The 21,216-nt window shown below is 34.9% G+C and overlaps 1 protein-coding gene across 1 annotated transcript in view; it reads left to right on the top strand.

The window, feature by feature from the left end:
* The window catches only part of LOC123661829, an 88,939-nt gene extending 67,976 nt beyond the window's left edge, over positions 1 to 20,963 (top strand). The window contains exons 5-10 of the mRNA XM_045596769.1: positions 9,923 to 10,106; positions 14,956 to 15,100; positions 17,043 to 17,217; positions 18,064 to 18,184; positions 19,985 to 20,280; positions 20,860 to 20,963. Of these exons, the coding sequence (XP_045452725.1) occupies positions 9,923 to 10,106; positions 14,956 to 15,100; positions 17,043 to 17,217; positions 18,064 to 18,184; positions 19,985 to 20,280; positions 20,860 to 20,963 (1,025 nt within the window). The remainder of the gene's footprint in view (positions 1 to 9,922; positions 10,107 to 14,955; positions 15,101 to 17,042; positions 17,218 to 18,063; positions 18,185 to 19,984; positions 20,281 to 20,859) is intronic.
* Positions 20,964 to 21,216: the final 253 nt, after the last annotated feature.

Raw genomic sequence — 21,216 nt, 5'->3', positions numbered from 1 at the left:
CCACACGTAATAATTCTCGTTATGAATCGAATTTATTCATTGGCCACATATATTTTATTGTTGTGCCGGCTTGCCGTCCTCGCCGCAGGGCTCTATAAAATTATACGAATAAATAAGGCCCCGATCGACTTGTAATTAAAAACACAACTTATTAATAGCAGATTAAAGTTGTCGACTTTCGCGCCTCGCAACGAGTCCTGGCACCGTTTATCTTTTGAATAATAAATGAAGCTGCTTGTATATCGTCCTCAATAATAATAAAATTCCTTCACGTTTATTTATACTAATATATTCGAATTCGAATGAAAGTGTTTTAATCGAATTTGATTATATTTTCGTCATTTAAACACAAATACTATACTCATTTCTTTAAAATAATTTCCTAGATATATATTTTTATATGTTTGGCGTAATATTTCAATACGAATTACATTTATTGTTATAACAAATAGGACGGACGTAACACAGTCAAAGATCATTTTTCATTTTACATTCGATAATAAGCCGCGTCTTGTTCGAACACGTTGATATTTATGGCATAGTCCAATAATTGTTGAATTACAGTTCCGATCTCACCTCGGGCTATCTGGTATCTAGTAGGTATACTTATTTAGTATTATATTAAAACGAATATTATAAATTGCAAGTGATATAAGAAAATATTTAAATTAAGTTTTATGTATTTATAATATAATGTAGTTTTTTATAGCTGTCAAAATAGACGCGTTTTTAAATTAATGACGAAATTAACAATTTATGTAATAATGTGTAAATTAATAATAACTATACTTATTTTTCGTACTAAAAATAATCGATACTATTTTTGCTTTTTGGTATCGTATAAATACCTTTATATTTTTAGAACAGAAAGTAAAAAAAAAACGTTTTTTCCACGAACCAGCAATTTATTGATATCAAAATTGTGTCGATATATCAGAACTTATAGTGATCGTTTATACAAATGAAATTACAGATTTAATGCTATCGTTACGATACATGATTTATATCAAAAATATAACTCAAAAACACACGTTAAAGTTTACGATGTGAATTCAAGAATGCGAAGAGTATCAACAAAAGTAACTGCTTCAAAAACAACTAAATATGAGGCGAGAAGAGAACAATAAACCGGTTGATTTATTTTAATAAAGTAATTTATGAGCGCCGGCAAATTGGTCTCGTGACGGGCCGACTTATCGACTAACGAAATGCGATAAAATCGTTGTCGATACTCCGATAAACGCACATTATTAATGGTAAACTTATTGTACATCGTAATGAGTATCGACTTTCACTAGTGTTATGAAGATTCGATTATTTATTATACTTCCATACGTGCCTATGTTAATAACACTCTTATAATTCGTAAAATAGACAACATTAAACAAATCGAACATCGGTTTTCGTTCGAGGTTTCATCGAATAATCGTAATCGTGTAGTTCTGATAAGTTATCTCGGTCGTAAATTGGGCTCGTTCATAACTCGCGCGAGTTAATTACGAATAAATAAATAAATAATTGAATGTGAGCGGCCGCGGGCCTAATCGATCTTATCCGAAGTGTTCGAGGTGCTAACAAGGGCCGGCAGCTATCTCGATTTCGATTCCGTGTCGAAATGATATCAAATGTTCGCTACTGCAAATAATACCAATTTTTAATCGTTTGAAAATATTCAGACAGTAACTAATTATGTTTAATGTATCTTCCTTTCATTAAGTAATATTGATAATTTAAGTTTTGGAGAACATTCTAAATTCGTTTTAATTTAAATTAAACATTGGTCTATGTACTACTAAAACGCACAGTTTTAGTATAAATCAAAAGTGTTACACTAATTTATTTAAAGATCATTTTTTCCTTATTAGTTTTTAAATGAAGACTTATAACACCATTAAAGAGAGTTTCGCAGGTGTCAGTATGACATTACCAAACGTTTAGCCGTACCGTTTATGACAGATATTCAGTAAACGTAAGCGATACTACGGATTCCAAAGATAGCGTCCGCGGAAGACCATTGTTCTTTTTTTTCTCGGACGATTGACGCGTATCCATTTCCTAAAACTAATAATAGTACCGCCTCCAGTTCGCTATGAAATAAAGGGCATCACTCGTCGACTGACGGCCATCGAAATATACACAAGGATTCCGCTCGTTAGATGGTAATTAGCCCGCGGATCACTCGCCACTGTCTATTTAAAAAACAGTCTAAAGAATCGTTTTTATCCGATGGATTTTGGCCAATGACTCATTTGCGTTATTCGCAAATATTTTCGATCGAATTCACAGGTGGCTGATATATAAACTAATGTAAAAATATTATTATACTGTTCTCAATATTGTGTAACGTTTAACAAGTAAACGAATTCGAAAAATAGAAAAATAGTAACTAATTACATTACAATTATTTCAAATATTCACTTGATTGAAAGCTGTATCCAGGTCAAGCGTAGTGATGGATGAAGCTAAATTACCTCGACACCCCCCCCTCCCCCCTTCCCCCTCACTAACGAGCTATAGCCAAAAGATTATTTATAATAGTGATGACAGCACTTCCGACTTATACTTCAGATTTCGAGAAAGGATTGAATTCAAAAACTATTTCTGATTGCTTTCACGAAAGTTTTACTTGTCGACTGTTAGATAATTATAAATGTTAAAATGACATTGAGATTCATGCGGGTAAAATCACACGTTACAGCGAATAAAAGCTTATATAATGAGTTCGCAAATGCATCCAAGTAGGTATTTCATTTCCGTGGTCAGTATCTAAGTGGGCGCCGGATACTCCTTATCTTAATATTATCTCATCCGCGACACACGATTATGTACCTTTATGTACCTTTCTCACGGATGTCGAGGCGCTCAATTGTTTTATAGCAAACTATTTAACCCGCGCGCCTTCACCTGAACTGATGATGACGAAAAGTGTGACCTACCTCAAGGAACAAGTTTTCTTACGCAGGAAGAATTCCCAAAAATTGACTCAATATATTTTCAGATTAACGCCTTCAAAAATACTGACAGTTATAACAATTATTTATATTTTTCCGACGTTTAAAAAGATAAGCTTATATTACGTTTGTTTGAAGATCGAAATCAATTACGTTTTTAATTATTTAAGTAAATCTTTTATTTTAAACATACGTCGAAATAATTACCTCTCATCTTTACAATAATGTATATTTATTGGAATTTATCCAATATGTTAGCTCGTGTCCGCCACACGGACCTGAGGTTATTTTTATATTTCATAACCATATTTACGAGTGAAAACAGTAAGTCACAATGTTTTAACATTATCTTGATTAATTTTTGATAAATAAAACAATGATTAGTAGTAGTTAAAAATCTTTTATTTTGTTGCCATTGTATCCCTTTTTTAAATAGAAGTGTAGTAGTGAAACTTATTAAATAAAAAAATACAGTAGTTAAATGAAGTCACAACTTAACAGCACCATATACGCAAAATATATCTTATACATAATCATATCTCCGAATGAAGGTCGGCGGAAGTGATGATATTGAATAAAATATATCTACAACAAACGTTTCACGCAAGCACGAGATCTCCACTTTGATTAATTCGAAATAAATTCAGACTCCTATTCAATTATCTTTAAATGTCAATAGTTCAAGATTTGTTACAATCACGATATCTCGGAATTGGAGAATAATCGGGAACAAGAAGCCGTGTTAGCTGTAATCGTTTAAGAATTATCGTGCACTAGATAGATTGGATTTAGATCAACAATACTGGATCTTCGTATTGATTTAATTTAAATATGTAGATAGTAACTTACGTAATGTTAATTATAAAAATATGTATTAAACAAAAATTCATGAATTGCAATCTTCACAATGCCGCCTCAAACGTAAATCAAACGCGATGCGTGCCATTGTCAAACTTGGAACTTGGAAGTATATATAAGTACATGAACATTATTTATGTGGAAATCTCAAATTGACCCTTTACTTTTACCTCCTTCGCGCCGTGTGTGACACTGTCTCTGGTCCGTTTATGCTAATGGTGCATTGTCACAGCCTCCTCATTTGTTCTATCTGAGAAGCATAAGCCATTGTTGTTTTGCCCTTTGACTCCATTGTGTATTTTTTGTAACTACTGCGCCGGATTATTTTATTTCCGTTATAACATAACGCTTTGTTGTCTCGTACGCGTTATTAAAATTGAATTTACTTTTATAGGTTTTAATGATTTTGTTCTAGATAAATATAGGTAAATATTGATAGGTATACCTAGTTAGTAGTTTTGTGCAATTTCAAACTATTATAATTTCATTATGTATGTCTTCTCTGTCATTTAATATTTTATTTGACAAATTTGTTGCAATAAATCTATATCAAATTTTGACGTATCTACCTACCTAGAACTTACTTTATAAGTACCTATGTTGTTAATCTTAAAAACGAATATGTCGCTTAATGAAAATGATGGTTTAAAAAAGCTTTGTCATCACCCAGACGTTCCACATTGTAATTTAGATTGTCATTCAAATTAGACGTTAGGTGAAGCTTCAAACGCGGTGGCAGTATTTGTCTCGACACCTTCCTAAACCTATAGCTATAGTTTGGAACTTAATTCACTATCCTGCTACTTATCACTTACGACAAACTGTAAATAAGTTTAAAGTCAAAACTTGAAAATATTGTGACGATTTCTATTCAAATTTAAACTTTAAAAATAAACGAAAATTAGAAGAAATAATAGATGACAAAAATTTACTCAACCACGAATAAATAAAGAAATGTTTTAAGGAGGTTATGTATCAACAATGTACAATGGAGATTAGCAACATTGTGCTCGCAACAAAATAAATGATAAAGAAAATTAAAGGTTTGCGATGATATTTTACGATTCCCGTAAGCGACAAACGAAGCCCATAAAAATAAGTATAGACGTTAAGATATATTATTATAAAAATGCATAGACGGAAAACAAAGAAACGTCTAAGAAATATATGAAAATAATCAACGTTAAGCATTATTCCTTTTTTTTATACAATCACCAAAACATGTTCTCTAAAGTAAACGATATATACTCGTAGATATGAATTTGTAACTCAGTATGGAATCGTTGTCGAACTGGAAACAGTTAATTTTCTCGGTCCCCATAAAAAGGGTGAACATGACTACGTTTATAATAAATAACATTAATGATCTCTTGGACGATGCTACTATAGGTAACTTAAGCCAAAAATAATTAAGTACTCGTCAAGATGGACTTTAAGTATCCTTTATCGCATTACGAATAATGCATTTCTAATTACAAATATTTCTTCAACAATTCATAATTGCTTGCTTATTTAGCAATATAATTATTATATTATCTATTAATAAATATAAGTACGTATTATATTATTCTGTACTCGGTAGGTACCTTCTCGTCATTGAGTAACGTTTCTTCGCTCGATTGCCTAGTTTCTCTCGGGACATTGTGGCCTTTATGTTTACCGATAGTCGCCACCATCATTTCAAGGATTCCATTGTTGCATTCATCGCAATGATCTGCCGTAGTTGCGTCGCCTTTAGCCGCATCCGACATTTCCATTGTTGTAATTTTATTGCCGGTGTTACCGTCCTCGCCGAGGTCGTAAAGCACGCAACAGCGTTCGATACTATCTACCGCGATCCGCCGGGGTGTGATGGGATCCGCGACCGCAGCGCGCCTGTTACAGCGAACCGAAGCCACCGCAACGTCGATTTTCATTCGTTTCTAATAAATTGATACGAGGCGCGGAGCGACGGCTCTCGAGGCACGCGATTGGTCGAGCCGTACCATGAACATCGAATACTCGGGCCTCAGTTGTAAATCAACTTTACAACCTTTAATTACAGATATTTGCCCTCTTATGTGAGTGTACGGGATATCGGAGGGCTGTGCTCGCGAAAATATCGCATAATAATGGGTATTGACCTGTAATGGCTCGCCCGTAGGTACCATCGGCCGCCTTTGTCTTGATTGTTGGAGCGAGAGAATATACCTTTCTGAATGATTGCCAATTACATCGAATGGCCTCCTGAATTCCACTAAGCGATGCAATATTTAAATATCCTTCGCGGTTTTGATCTGCGTCCGTATAAATGATTTATGCGTTATTAAACTAAAGGTTTGAACGACGTGAAGTTTTAACTGTTTTTTTTTGTACATTTGACGCCAATGATATCTTGAATTATTTAATTTTTTTGGCATCAATCGCACGTTATTAATGACGAGACCGTGTGTTACATGCGTGATAAAACTGTCAGTTTCACCGAGTGATTCTAATAAGAAAGTGCTATTGTGCGCCCGCGCAGTTCCCCACAATGTTGCACCGGATAGGGCGGCTGCCATTTTAATGTCTCTCAGACGGAATTACGCTGGATTGTTCTCAGCTTTACTGCGCCCCGCGTGATTGATCGTTGTATCCTCAGCCTTATGTCATTTTCGAGCCGTATCTCTCGGAATTTGTGCAACAAATAACAAGCAATAAATAAATATTGAGTTATGATTACTTTCAAAGGTTATTTCACACAGAACACTCTTTATTGCGTATATTTTTCTATCCAATCAAGACCACATCTACTTAAATAACTAAATTAATCTCTTCTATTTATCTTTAATCGTTTACTCTTCCAATACTCATTAAAGATTACCATTTTCATATAGGTAGGTACGTATTCCAGCGGTACATAAGAACCAGTCTGAAGTGTTATAATTAATACTGAAGCACTGAAAGTGTGGAAATTAACACCAGTGTAATCGTATTTCTAAATTAAAACTTCACCTCGGACCGCAATAAATTCCACCGCTCATAAATCCGTAACGACTGTCTAAACAGGGGCTAGCTGTCGTTTATTACTTTAATGCGAATGAGAGATCAAATTGTCTAAAAATAATATCATTCGTGTCGATATAAAGAACATTACTTGTCCAAACTTCCATCCCTGCTGCGAGTATATCGAAACTGTTTTATAATATTTGATCTATTTCAATGTTTTAACAGCAACGTAACGTGAGTTTATAGTATCGATTCCCGTGGTTTTGTTCGTCGCATTAAATTTAATTTATATCCAAAATCGTAAACATTTTACAACCACATCGGTGTTAGTTCCATACGATTCGCATTTCGAACATATGCGTGATTCTATTTCTGTTTAACATTAATTTTTTTTTCGTTTATTTACGAATATGAGTTATAAATTATTGTACCTACAGTAAAATAGATAAGAAATTTCTTTTATTATACCTATTTCTCTGACTATTTTGACACGAGTAAAAATAGTTCTCATGTTAGACGTGAAGGGTGTTGATATTTGATTTAAAGTTTCGATGTACCTTCGATAATAAAAGCAGGGACGCGAGTGCGTTTAAGGCGAGGCGAGTAATTGAGATTGATCGTGTCTCGAATCTAGAGGGGCGGCGCAATCAAATGCGTATCAAGCCAATGAACGGCTGGCGACGACTCACCGAGGCTCGCTATTGGCCGCTCGCGGGGTTGAGGCATAAAGGGCCTTGATACAACTCTCGATAAGAGGTAGGCGTCGAGTGTCGATTCGATCGATTATAGCTCGTCTCGTTGCGAGCGAGCCGCTTGTGATAGGTCAATCGACTCGCCTAGATAAACACGTGCAACTTTTCTTCTCACGCGTCTCATACTTAATATCTTTAAAAACGCGACATAAAATTACGTTGTCTCATAAAAATGTAACATAACTCTAATACGGTTATAAAATTTGACCGGAATTTATATTCGCTGTTACTCTTTAAGGAGACCAGGGAATCAGTCGTTATTTACAAACTTTTATCAACAATCGGGGGCGTTTGTGCTTTGGATTTACGACAGTTGGGGGTATAGCGCACAAAGGCGAACCTTTCTAAGAGACATCGAGTGCCAATAAATATAAGAGGTGAGAATAATCGCTGCGAATGCAACACTGTAACTGTTGTATCAGGAAAGGATTCATTCTATTCGAAGCCTCATAAAACGGTCACGTAGTGAAATTCATAATACATATTTAGCATAAGGTTTCGTAGGAAAAGCAATAATTTGTCACAATTGGGCGCGATTAGATTGGCTCTGTCGGCGATTGGACATACATCGTAAATTACGGACTAACCGACCGAATTGCATGTGATGTTGCGTAGTGTGTAGTGTGTGTGAGGACCGGATTCCGTTGGCGGTCGGTTTATTCAAATGGCAAGTGCACGTCGCTCGGCGCACGCGCATCGAATCGCGTGTTTTCCGCCGGGGAGGCGGTTAGTGGAAATCGTTATTGGGGTGACTGCTTTCATAAATATTAGTTTTTGTCAACGTTTCCCTGTGATATGTTTTTGACTGGTATCTTTTAAAATTGATCTTTAGGTAACGATGATTGGTAAATAGGTATTTCCTATATAAATCTATCTTCACCTTTTATCGGAATTGGAAAGTAAGACTTTCATATCTCGATTGCAACTTACAAGTATCTAATGCTATAGTTAGTCAAGTAATCAATACAAAGCAACATATCTACCTATTCCACGATTGAATGCTTAACATCGTAAACATTTTCCCATCGAGCGCAAATTAAATAAACGCGTTAGAAACAAATAAGCGATCCTTCATTTGCTCCAATTTCAGCGCATCACTTTGTACTTAAACATAAGCACAGTAATTAATCTCTTAACGGGTGACGTTCGGAAACCCATCAGCCTCTCGTCCCGGATCCCGCGCCTCTCACCCCTCGCGCCCCTATCCATCGCGCCACCCCGCAGTAACCAGGGGAATGATTAACTGCAGACAGGAAGACGGATTGACAAATAGTCCGTTGGTATTTGCTAATGCCTCCAGTTCATCAATAAACGATACTAGGTCACGCCGTTTTATTAGAGAATTGTTTAACATTCGCGCCAAATTGTATCTATTTCTGTATTCATGAGTAACGAGAGTTTGTTATTCGTGAATAAATTACAATTTTATTTAACCACGATATTTACAAATACTTTTATTATTTATAGCCCGTAAGAATTGAGAAATATTTTTGCTATTAAAATTTAAAGTTATTATAACATAGAAATAAATTATAAGCAGTTCTGTGTTTAGCGTATTAAACAAACAGCGTTGTTTGTTCTATTCACGCGGTGATCGTTTGGAACGTTTTAAACACGGCACTTACATAACAAAACTCACCGTCGAGAGACGTGTTGTCTATTATTCGTCACGTCATTACGTTAACAGTCGAATTGCAGTAAATCAAGTCGCGAACAATCAGTTTCCGCGGGCCACACCGGCTGAGCTAAATCCGTCCGCGATGCGTCGTAACGCATCGGTACGAGTCGTAAACGATCTGACGCGCTCGCGCCTTCATAAATCATCAATCGTGCGATGCGTTGCGATTTAACATGCCAGTGACTTTACTGCCCTTACGTTTCCCGTAAAGGGTTTAACAGCTCTAAACAGAGCACGGTTGTTGCATTCGATAACTTTAGAATTGTCGTTTTATTAGTTGTATTTCGACTAGGAAATGTTAAAATAGTTTTAACGATGTTTTGCTTTCATTGTTTATTCATACACAATACATAACCTTAAAGTCTTATACAACTGATAGCGATTGTTACTCATAGTAGGGAATATATCCGCCATTAACCCGCATCGGAGCAGCGTGGTGGATTATTAACACTGATCCTTCTCCAACATGGGGAAAAAAGGCCTATGCCCAGCAGTGGGATATTACAGACTGATGAGCGCGTATTAATAAACTTTTGTCTGCTAATATTATGTTTATCGCTAACTAATTTCTACTGAAAGTTAAGAATTATTAATAAATAAATAAAAAAAAAAAACATAAAATTTATGCATCTTTATAAACTTCTTGTGTATTTTAAAATTAAGTAATATTTGTATATTTTATTGTTGTGTGATATATTTATATTTTATTGTTACAGGTTCACCTATTAATAGACTTCCTATTATGGCAAAGTCTGTGTTAGACTTGTATGAGCTGTACAATCTTGTGATACAGCGCGGTGGGCTCGTTGAGGTCATTAACAAAAAGTTGTGGCAGGAAATTATAAAGGGACTGAGGCTACCTTCTTCGATAACTTCTGCTGCATTCACCCTTCGAACTCAGTAAGTAAAACCTAAATACACCCATTTATGTACAGTAATTCCGGAATATATGCCCAAAATTTTTTCTTTTACTCATAATTCATAAAATACAAATAATATACATTTGATTTTCATATGTGCACTAACTTTGGTCCTTCATTCAACAATATGAATTTTCGTTGTCGACTAGTTAATAAATAAACCGTGTATTTTAATTGGAAAATGAATCTGCATACCGGGATATATCTACGCCTCAAACGAGCTATATATCCCTCAGACTTAATTTTGTGTAGGGAATATACGCCCTTTGTAATTTATTAGGTATTTCTTTATTAAAGATGTGTTTTTTTTTCGGTAAATAAGAACAAAGGAACCTATAAAAAACTGGAAAAAACTACCCAAACCGGTCTAGCCTTTATAGTAGGTATAGTTTTGTGGTTTGCAACAGACTTAACAATTAATTTTTATTTATAAAGACAAATATATAATTTAGTCCAAGATAACAAAACAATGTGGTCCTCCAGGAGCCCCTCCATTTTCGACACTGCTTTACCTTACTAACTCTCACGACTCGGAGACAAAGTCTTACGCACAATGGACGCACGTGAGTCGCAAGCGACGCTGACAACTTCATAATTAATAACCTCTAACTCATCACAACCGATATAAACCCTACTTTATAACCAGAGTTCCTTCACCTCGACTTTTGTCGGTTCTCACAAAGGTGTTATTCTAATTCAAACGGTCCATCGTTACGCACGACATTTACTTTTAACGCAACCTCCTTATTATGATTACTAAATACTCTGCTTTTCACTTACCATGTGGATTTCACATGGAAATTTTGTTTTTTATATACGAGATCAAGATTTTTTTTTGTGTATTTTCTCTTAATTATTACTGTTTCCTTTTTACTGATTTGCCTTTAATTAATTGCTTTTATCCGAAAAACTTGAAACTAAACTAAACGGTAAAAAATGAACAAATGAAAAGAAACAAAAGAGCAGAAGTTATTATAATTACATTAATATCTTTTGAACTGGCGTGAGCAATGCCATAAACAATTGTTATTTCATCTCAACACGTATAAAGTTTCAATTTATTGCGATAGGGTTGAAACATTTCTCGATTATTTATGAATGATTTCGTAGATAAAACTAGACGACAGTAATGACGAATGTCGTATAATTAGCTTCTCCGTTTGACAAAAGGTAGCCGACGTTTTATGATGCTTCGGTCCGTGTATTGTGGGTAGCTTTATATGAAACGTTTTTTATGAGCTGTAATGAACGGTTGAATTCGTTGACATTGTGTCCCAGTAATATTGAATCGTCATAGAATAGGATTAAGATTGTAATAGTCTCTAAGTGATAGCCTTTTGATAATTGAACTTGGAATATGATTTATATGTGTCACGTATTTCGATTCGGTTGTGTCGAATGACTTACAAGCGAACATCAGACGATATATGAAAGGCTCCGATTACAATAGATCGGTTAATATATAATACGTATTATAATTTTATGATGCATGTACTATAATTTGAGAAGGTTGGTTAATGTTTAATATTCACGTGTAAATTCTAAATATCTTAAAAACTATTATGTTAAACACTAATAGTTGTTGGTCGTAATCTCTTTGTTTTTGTTATTAAAAAAAAAAGCATTGATCAATTAGAAATAATAAGCTGTTTGGCTACGGGTATTAAAATTACATGATTATTTTTTCAGTTACAAATATTTCCTCTTTCCATACGAAGTGTACCAGTAAGTAGTGATGTGCCGGATATTTGAGTTAACGAATATCTGTAGCCATGTCCGCTTTCGTTACTTTTTTATTCGCCAAGAATACCAACAACAATATGTGGCAAAATTATAAATTAAACGAATATTTCATGAAAAATTAATTAAAATTAAACATACTATTGTGTTATCAGTGCACGAAGTGTTAATACAAAAGAAAATAAAATGGACAAAAATTAAAAAAAAGTACACGCTCTTTTAATATGAAATAAACACATACAAGTACGTATGTATGTGTGTCACATACTTACACCGATACCTGAACTGATTTATGTACAAAAAAACTCTGATAATAAAAACTCTTCTAAAAAAGACCTAGAAGTGAACTCTTAAGACCTATGTTGTTTAATATTAGCAGACTGATCAGTATGTCTCGCCTATAAGTACTTTTACTAATGCGCGAATACGCCGATGAAATTCATTTCTAAAAGTATTGTCAACCGGTCGCGAAACTCATTTCATCTACCTATACAGACAGCATTATGTGTATTCACTAAAAAACGCCGAATTTATTCAATGTATTCGGAGTGACATGTCGCTCCGATTACATTGAACAAATTCGACATGAATGCTAGTGGTTCCAAATTGCACCAAAATATCCGGCACGCCACTGGGTGTATGCCTCGCAATTGTTATCAAATGATGATATCAATTGGACCTACTTATGCAAAAGGGAACCAATCCACACAAATGCCATAATCGAGATAATGACACAGAAGCTTTCAAAAATCAACCTTCTATCGACCCTGTAAAGATCAAAATGATCTGACAATTTTTACAGTATAAAACATTTCTATGACAAAGTTATCAACCAACATAACAGCAGTTGTTTAATAAACTAACAAGATCCATACCACATGGTCCTTTAATTTTTTATTTTTTAATCAAATAAGTAGAACCATGCGGGTTGGTTCTTGTTTGCATATTAAAATAGGTGTAATCCTATAGTTTACAAAGATTCACATTACTTGTTCCTTGTTGATATAATTTTATTTACGACGTCTAAGAAGTCATGTCCTTTGTATCTGTGTTGTGTAATAAATCCTCCTTAAAATTATTATTAAAATGTTTCAGTAGAAAAGAGATTAGCTCATTTAAAAAGTTTTATCCCCTAGGATCATATAATGCGCAAAATATGTTTTTAACTGCTTTAATAAAAGAACAAGCTGTGAAGCGTCATTACGTTGCAACTGACAATAAAACTAAAATTTCACAGAAAAAGAAAAAGTCTTACTCTCGCCAATATTTTCTAGATGGTGTATCAGTTTGTAGAGATATGTTTGACAAAACATTACAGACGTTGGCAAAACGAATAAATACGTCGCTTTGTAAGGTGCGATCGCACAGTTGAATTAAAGGAAATCGTGGTTCGCATGGCGGTTGCAATAGAGCATCTCCTGAAAGCGAGGAGTTTTTTATTAACCTTATGAAAAGGTTGTCGACATATGTATTATCGCCGACAAAAACAGAAGGGGTTAAGTTTTTGGGAGCAGACAAGACTTTATCAAAAATATACGAATTATACGTCGATGAAGCGAAAACCACTGGCGTGAAAATATTATCTGCTGCAAAAGTCAACCAATTTGTTTTTACAAAATTAACTAATTGAGGACTGACATGAAGCTAGCTAAAGATGATCCCACTGTCGAGACTCTGACTTTTGACCTCGAAAACACGTTACCTCTACCCCGTATACCTACCTACAAATATCGTCTTTTACAAAAGACAACTCTGTGTACACAGTTTAGGGATACATACTGGGAGCAAAGACGAAGCTTACTGTAATGTGTGGGTAGAAGGAGAAGCTGGCCGATATGCTCAAGAGGTGGGGTCTTGCCTCATCAAACATATCATGGAAAGGCTTGATGGCAAGGTAAAATATTTGATTTTATGGAGTGATGCGTGTGGAGGTCAGAACCGCAATATAAAATTGATCTTAATGCTGAAAGCCATGTTGAATGAACATCCAACTTTAGACCAGATAAATATAAAATTCCTTGAATCAAGGCGTAGCTTCCTCCCAAATGATACAGATTTTAGAAAGATAGAATGTGCCCTTAAGCGTCAACAGAGGCTCTATACACCGGATGATTATATTCAGGTTATGAAAACTTGTAAAAAAAAACGAAACCAATGCATGTACATAGGATGAAAAGTGAAGATTTCTTGTCATCATTGAAGTTAGAAAAAAATATAATAAATAGAAAGAAAAAGATACGGAGAAAAAGTTTCATGGCTTCATACCAAAGAAATTATGATTAAATAGGATGAAATGTTCAAAATTTACATGAAAACTAATTTAAATGAAGATTTTAAGGTTGTGGATATAAAAAAAATGTTCGCGGAAGACAATATTTTATAACAAAATCGATAATGGAGCCACTTTGGCCAACAATGAAAGCTGTCCCTGACGCTAAGTTAAAGGATTTAAAAAGTATGCTACACTTAATTCCGCAAGGCACCCATGATTTTTATGTAAAACTTATTGGAAAAGATGATATAGAATATTATTGAAAAATAAAAAAGGATATGTTAAAAGAAATATGGGAAATTGACCTGAAAAACATTCAAGATCGTCTTCTATATCATCTTTTCCGATCAATAATAAAATAAATAAATAATAATAAAAGGGTATGTTAAAAGAAATATGGGATTTTTCATTGTTTTCCTATAAATTTATAAAAATTAACAAAGAACCAACCCACACAGAGATAATTTTGCAAAAAGGAATCAACGAGTTTTCCTTTTATTATTATTAAAAATGCCAATGATTTTCCTCAATATTATATTTGTATACATAGAATAAATGATTTGGTACAATATTAGAAATAAATTTTATTCAAAGTAACAAACAATTTTACTGTATACAAAATTTTGACAAAAACGGCTTTTTCTCAAAACTGTCAGTGTGTGGGTTGATTCTGTTTTGCGTAAGTAGGTCCAATTGTGCCTTATTTTTCATATGTTATAAAAAAGAAAAACATTGATATCTAACTGGAAATTTAGGCGTACCTATTTGAACTTGATCTGAAATATTTGTATTTCGATTACACATTTTTACTTTTCAGGTACATGAAATATTTGTATGATTTTGAATGCGAGAAGAAGAATCTTTCCACTCGGTCTGAACTAGATGCTGCGATAGAAGGGAACAAGCGCGAGGGACGACGTGGATCTGGAACTTATGAAGCACATCACTCAGCGATGTCTATTGTGAGTAGTGGCCGTTCTTTTTACACTTCATCATTAATATGTATATGTCGGCACTTGCGCTGTCGTACGCAATTAGCAAGGAGGTTATAAACAACAGATTATTAACCAGTTATAGATTTATTAACCAGTGTGATCTCATTCCTACATATATATTATATATTAGAGATAAAGAGAGATGAGATAAAAACTTGGACCTAAGAAGTTGCTAGTATCTTAGAGGATGTGTTCCTGTAAGTTATATCAACAATAAAAACTTAATTTCGTCTTCAAAGAGCAGGGCAAGTAATCGAATTGCTTATTCGAAAAATTCCTATATTAGTAAGTCTATTTGTTTCTCAATCATAAATATTACATTTGATGTTTTAGGAATTAGTACACCGGTTGTTGACAAAGCTTAATTTCGTTAACTTATACTCATATTTTTAAAACTTTGAAATAAAAAATTTAAAAAGAGTGTAATAGAGAAATTTTAAAAGCAAACTATTTTTAATATAAAAATAATAATAATTATTATTATTATTGTACTTGATAACTTCAGTAACTGTATGATTCACTATAGTCGAGTACTCGCTTACGGCAAATCCTCAATTTTCTTTTTAACCGACTTCCAAAAAAGGAGAAGGTTCTCAATTCGACTGTATTTTTTTTAATGTATGTTACATCAGAACTTTTGACCGTGTGGACCGATTTCGACAAAAATTTTTTTTTAATCGAAAGGTGGTGTGTGCCAATTGGTCCCATTTAAATTTATTTGAGATCTAACAACTACTTTTCGAGTTATATCTAATAATGCGTTTTTCTTGACGCTTTTTTCGTCGACCTACGTTGTATTACTCGTCGATGTAATTGTAGTCGATTTTTTTTTTCGTTTGCGAGCAAACACAATTATTCTACTACCGACTTGCTCATCGATGTATATTACTGTTACATTTCTAATTATTGTTTAATACAAATACCTACACTTTACCCGAGTAGAAATTTTTTCGTCTTCCTTGGAAGGATCGGACCAGCCATGCCTGATCAGGACTAGATAAGGCATGTAACGCAGATGATTGGTCTGGACCTGATCAGGATGAGATGAGATTTCCTGATCTGGACCCGATCAGGAAATCTCATCTCATCCTGATCAGTCGGTTCGGTCCGGTCCTTTCAAAAAATCACAAATGTATATTCTTGAAAAAATTGTTTAACAAAAAAAGCGAATTGATATTATAAATATGTTACATAACATAATTATTATGATATTTATTTCCGGTTATTTTTTCCAATGTATTATTTATTTATGTTTTTACTTTAAATATTAATTATTTTTATGTTATTAATTAATTAATTATTATTATTAATTAAATTTTATTTATTAACTTCTAATAATTAACTATTTCCTATTACTTACGACTGCTCCACTGTGTAGAAATGGACTCCCTGCTAGACTGTCCCAATAACTGTATATACCTATACTAAGTGCGCTCAAAAACATTAATAGCGCGATTCAGGCTCAGTTCGCGTAATTTCTTTCAGGCTATCTTGATCTGGACCGGACCGGGTCCTGATCCAGTGTGCCTTACTATACTTGATTATATTTTACATCAGGCTATCCTGATCTGGATCGGACCGGGTCCTGATCCAGTATGCCTTACCATACTTGATTATATTTTACATCAGGCTATCCTTGTCTGGACCAGACCTGGTTCTGATAGAGCTTGCCGGATCTGGCATGCCTCATTCTATCCTGATCCGGTCCAGATATATGATCTGGTTGAGCCTGACCTTTTTTCTAGTCGGGTATCTGGTTCTGTGAGCTTTGAGCTTTTGCTGCGTGATAGTTATAACTATAAATTAATATTGTAATGTTTATTTATCCTAAGTAAATAAAAACGCGGTCCTTATTACAATAAAAGTATCAAAACCGATAAACTAGTACAACGATTGAATTTCGTTCTAGTCACAGATAAACAGAGTTGCGCCGGCGCCAGCAAGTCTCGCCCAGCTGTCACCGATGCAAACGCTTGCCATGTCCTTCTCTGGGATACCTCCGCGTTTGCCTCAGATGCCGCCCTTCCCGGCGAATTTACTTGAAGCAGTAAGAATGTTTCAGCAGCAAGAGATATTGAGAAATGGTAAGAATTTAAGATAACAATTGTGTTTTTTTCTCACACAAAATATACCGACGCCAATTTCATTATTAGAGCTAATAACCGATTTAGTGTAGTGTTGTGTGAAGGCGCCTTAACACCGACAGATTGATTACGGATTCGATTATTTGTATATCTACAAATATTTATTTTTGGTTTGGATGTCTTTCCTTATGGGTCTCCCCAATGTTAAGGAACATCAGCCGAGTGAAGTAGAAGTAGAGTGAGAATTCGGTTGTTATCACAAATAGCTGATAACGATCGTTACTCATAGTAGGGAAATATATCCGCTAACCCGCAGTGCAGCAGCGTGGTGGATTAAACTCCGATCTTTCTCCTTCAAAGAAAAAGAGGCCTCTGCCTAGCAGTGGAATGTTACAGGCTGAATGGTGACTAAAGATAACTCAAAAACTATGCTTAGAATCTCGAAAAGAATTCAAGTAAAGTAGTTGTCATGTGTTCAGCGGTGACAGTCACTGAATGGAGAAGCATTGGGTAGCCTACATTTTAATGGGTTCGGTAGCTCTTGAGCTATGAACAAACGTTCATTAATACATGCATATAGAATTTGCTAGGCTATAATTACATAATCTGTTTGACGTTTATTACATTAGAACCTTATAATTTATTTTTTTTATTTGTACTTTTAGGTACATGACAGCATATACATTAAACGAAAATTTAATCATGTAGAGTTTTAAGTCGTGTTTAGTTAATACGTAGGTAATTGTATTCGCCTATAATTTGGAAGGAAGTTAAACTTTTTTTATTATTAATTTTATGTAATTGTACTGTCAGTTGGCGTTTTAAAATAAATAAATTTATTAAAAGCTGCAGAATCGCCCACATCGCCTTCAAACATCGCCGCCCTGGCCAATTTCGAAGCTAGCCAGGCGTTTTTTAATTTGACTCCACACTTCAGCAGAGCTAGCCTAGATCAGGAACCACAGCGGTGAGTATATAATCAATAATCGTCACTTACAAATTTATTGCTTATTCGGGTACGAAATAGCAAGTATGTCTTGCTCATATTTTCGGGGTAGTCCAATAAGGAAAAATACGATGGAGACCTTACAAAAGGTTACAGCCAGTTGATGCTGTTCTCGAGTAGTGCTGTAGTCTTGTGACGAGCAAGGTAGCCAGAGTTCCTGGGAAGGGTCGGAAACGCGCTTGCAACGCTACTGGTGTTGCAAGTATCCATATGGCTTCCGCTTACCCGTTTGTGTACAGGTGGACCGAAAGCTTGCCACCCTAGTGGTATAAAAAAGTGTGTGTGTACGCACGTAAGAAGTTATACTTCATTGGCTAGCTAACTTCACGTTGCTAACTTCTTCTTCGTTGACTAACTAACTTCAGGGTGTCGGACTTTTTTTGCGACGGTGTGCGCGCGCATCTTAAAAATTTACTCCCATCATTTTTCCCTAACGCGCCAAAAGATGTAAGTAGGTATAACTTCAAAAAACTATTCGTTAATTTTCTTAATATCTTTTTTAATAATCTAAACAAATAAATAAAACTGGAGTGTCTGTTTGTAATAATAAAATAACTGCTTTTTAATAAATGCATATGAATGTGTACACGGTACATATACCAAAGTAACGTTTTTTATGATTTTTGTCTGTCTGTCGGTCTGTTACAGCTAATATCTAAAACGGCTGGACCGATTATAACGGGACTCTGGTAGATTTAGCTGATGTAATAAGGAGTAACTTAGGCTACTTTTATTTTAGTTTTTTTTTTAAATTATAACTCTGTGAATTGAACAATAATTATTTTGTTAAATTCGAGGTCTTGTTAGGTTAAATAAAGAAATTAGTATTTTCTAATGTTTACGCGAATTTTACTCATTTAATAAAACACTTTTTTTCGGATTTTATCGGTCCTAGAGGTCCTCCCGAGACCATGGTTGCTGTAAAGTATCCGAAACGTCGGGAATCAAAAGTTAACAATAAACCGCGATAAAATCCGAAAAAAGTGTTTTATTAAAAAAGAAATTAGTAAAGAAAACGCCTGACACTCAACGGCCCCCACTAGGATTTTCTCCAGTGACGGGGGTCAGGAAACACACACAATACTCTCACGAACAAACGCCTAGACCACGGCAAATATCTGAATGGCCAACGCAAAAGTTTACTATATACGAGGATCGAACCCACAGCCGCCAGCGCAACAGCCACATTCCAGCGCTACTGTTGCGCTAACGCGGCGTAATTTTTGTATAATACATATTTAGTTCTCGGACGGTTAATTAATTCTGAAAATTTTCATAAGTATCATAAACAATTAACGCTAAACCCTAGGAAATAGTACACCAATACCTAAGGTATCCCTATCTGTTATTAAAATCCGTGCAGATATGCTTTATAGCGTTAAAATTAAGATATGCTGAAACTACTTATGATTGCTGTCTTTGTTTGTCATTTGCAAAACTGAAGAAGTTATAGTCTAACTCGATATTAATAGGTACGTGATTGCAAACAGAAAGATTAAGGAGTCCTATTTTTATCAAGTTGATATTATATGGAAAGAACTAGATGAAGATTCCTCGTTCAAAATCAAATATAGCTTTATTAAAATAAGCTTTCTTAAGCACCTGTAATTGTCACTTTACAAATCAAAATTTTAGTTATGATTAAAAAGTGAAGCTATTGCCATATTATTGAGGAATGGGCGAGAAACTCCGCAGTTACTCTTTGAAAAAAAAAAAACTGTACCTATTTCAATATAAAATTAACAAAAATTGTTTCAACAGCGAGGCGCTGAACCTCAGTGAGAGCCCAGGATCGAGCGGGTCTGGCGCTCACAGGCGTGAGGCGAGCCGGCCCTCCTCACCCGGTTTACCAACGAAGCGCCCTCGCTCGAACGGCCACGAGATCAACCATGGAGCCGGACCTTCATCCATCCCCCGTCATGTACAACTCCCAAACTCCCAACTCGCCAACGCATCAACATCTGTAAAAAAGGAACCCGAAATCTCCCCACCTCGTCCCTTCCACTTCGTTAATGGAAGCCTAAACGGAACGAGCGCTTTCATAATTAAGGTTATCGGTATGTGAGCTGTAGTTTATTCTTAGTTTTAGGAATTTACTCTATAAGTAACGGCACTAAGTGAGTTAGGACACAGCAGGAAATTTCCTGCTCAAAATATGGAGCAGCCCGACTGGGGTAGTACGTCGACCGTAAAGACAGCTAAATAATACTGTTTTCAAGCAGTATTGCGTTCCTATTGGTTAGTAAGGTGACCAGAGCTCTTAGGGTTATAGGGTTGGCAACACGTTTGCGATGCTTCTGGTGTTGCAGACGTCTATAAACTACGGTAATCGCTTACTATCAGGTGAGCCGTATGCTTGTTTGCCAACCTAGTTATATATAAATTTATTTATTTGTTTTTATGTTTGTTTGTTTCAACGCGTTTATCTCAGAAACTATTGGTTCGAATTGAATTTTTTTTTGTGTTGGTTAGTCCACCGAGACACGCTCATATTATAACGCGGCGAAATGGCGGGGAACAACCAGTAAATTATAACAATTATGACATGCTTTTTTATGAGAAAAAATTTAGAGAAGTCATATTAAGTGTTTTTGGAAGTGTTTAGCGAATTCACAATATTAAATTTTTATTTTCAGATGATGGATCCTCCGAGGGCCAATTATTAGTGTCGGTGGATGTCAATGGTTTAAAATACACCGGTACTCTCAAACCAGATCCAACACAACAAAATGGTCACTGAGATGGACCTTGATTTAATTTAGTTTGTAAATTTTTTATGTTAGTGTAATGATAGTTTTACACGGAACTTACTGAGACTGTCATTATAAGAGTGATCTGAATTGATATTTCGGTGATGTTTGAATTGTTTGGGCCATGATGGCTGCGGTAAGTTCCGTGTCAGTAGTTAAATTTATAGTTAGGTAGTTGACTTAGAATTAGTTTTATCTTTAAGCCATTTTCATGACAGCTCGTTTCAATTCATGAAAAAATTC

This window comes from Melitaea cinxia, chromosome 17, assembly GCF_905220565.1.
Source record: "Melitaea cinxia chromosome 17, ilMelCinx1.1, whole genome shotgun sequence".
Classification (NCBI taxonomy): Eukaryota; Metazoa; Arthropoda; class Insecta; order Lepidoptera; family Nymphalidae; genus Melitaea; species Melitaea cinxia.
Note: the sequence above shows the minus strand (reverse complement) of the source record. Positions and strands in the feature narration are given on the sequence as shown.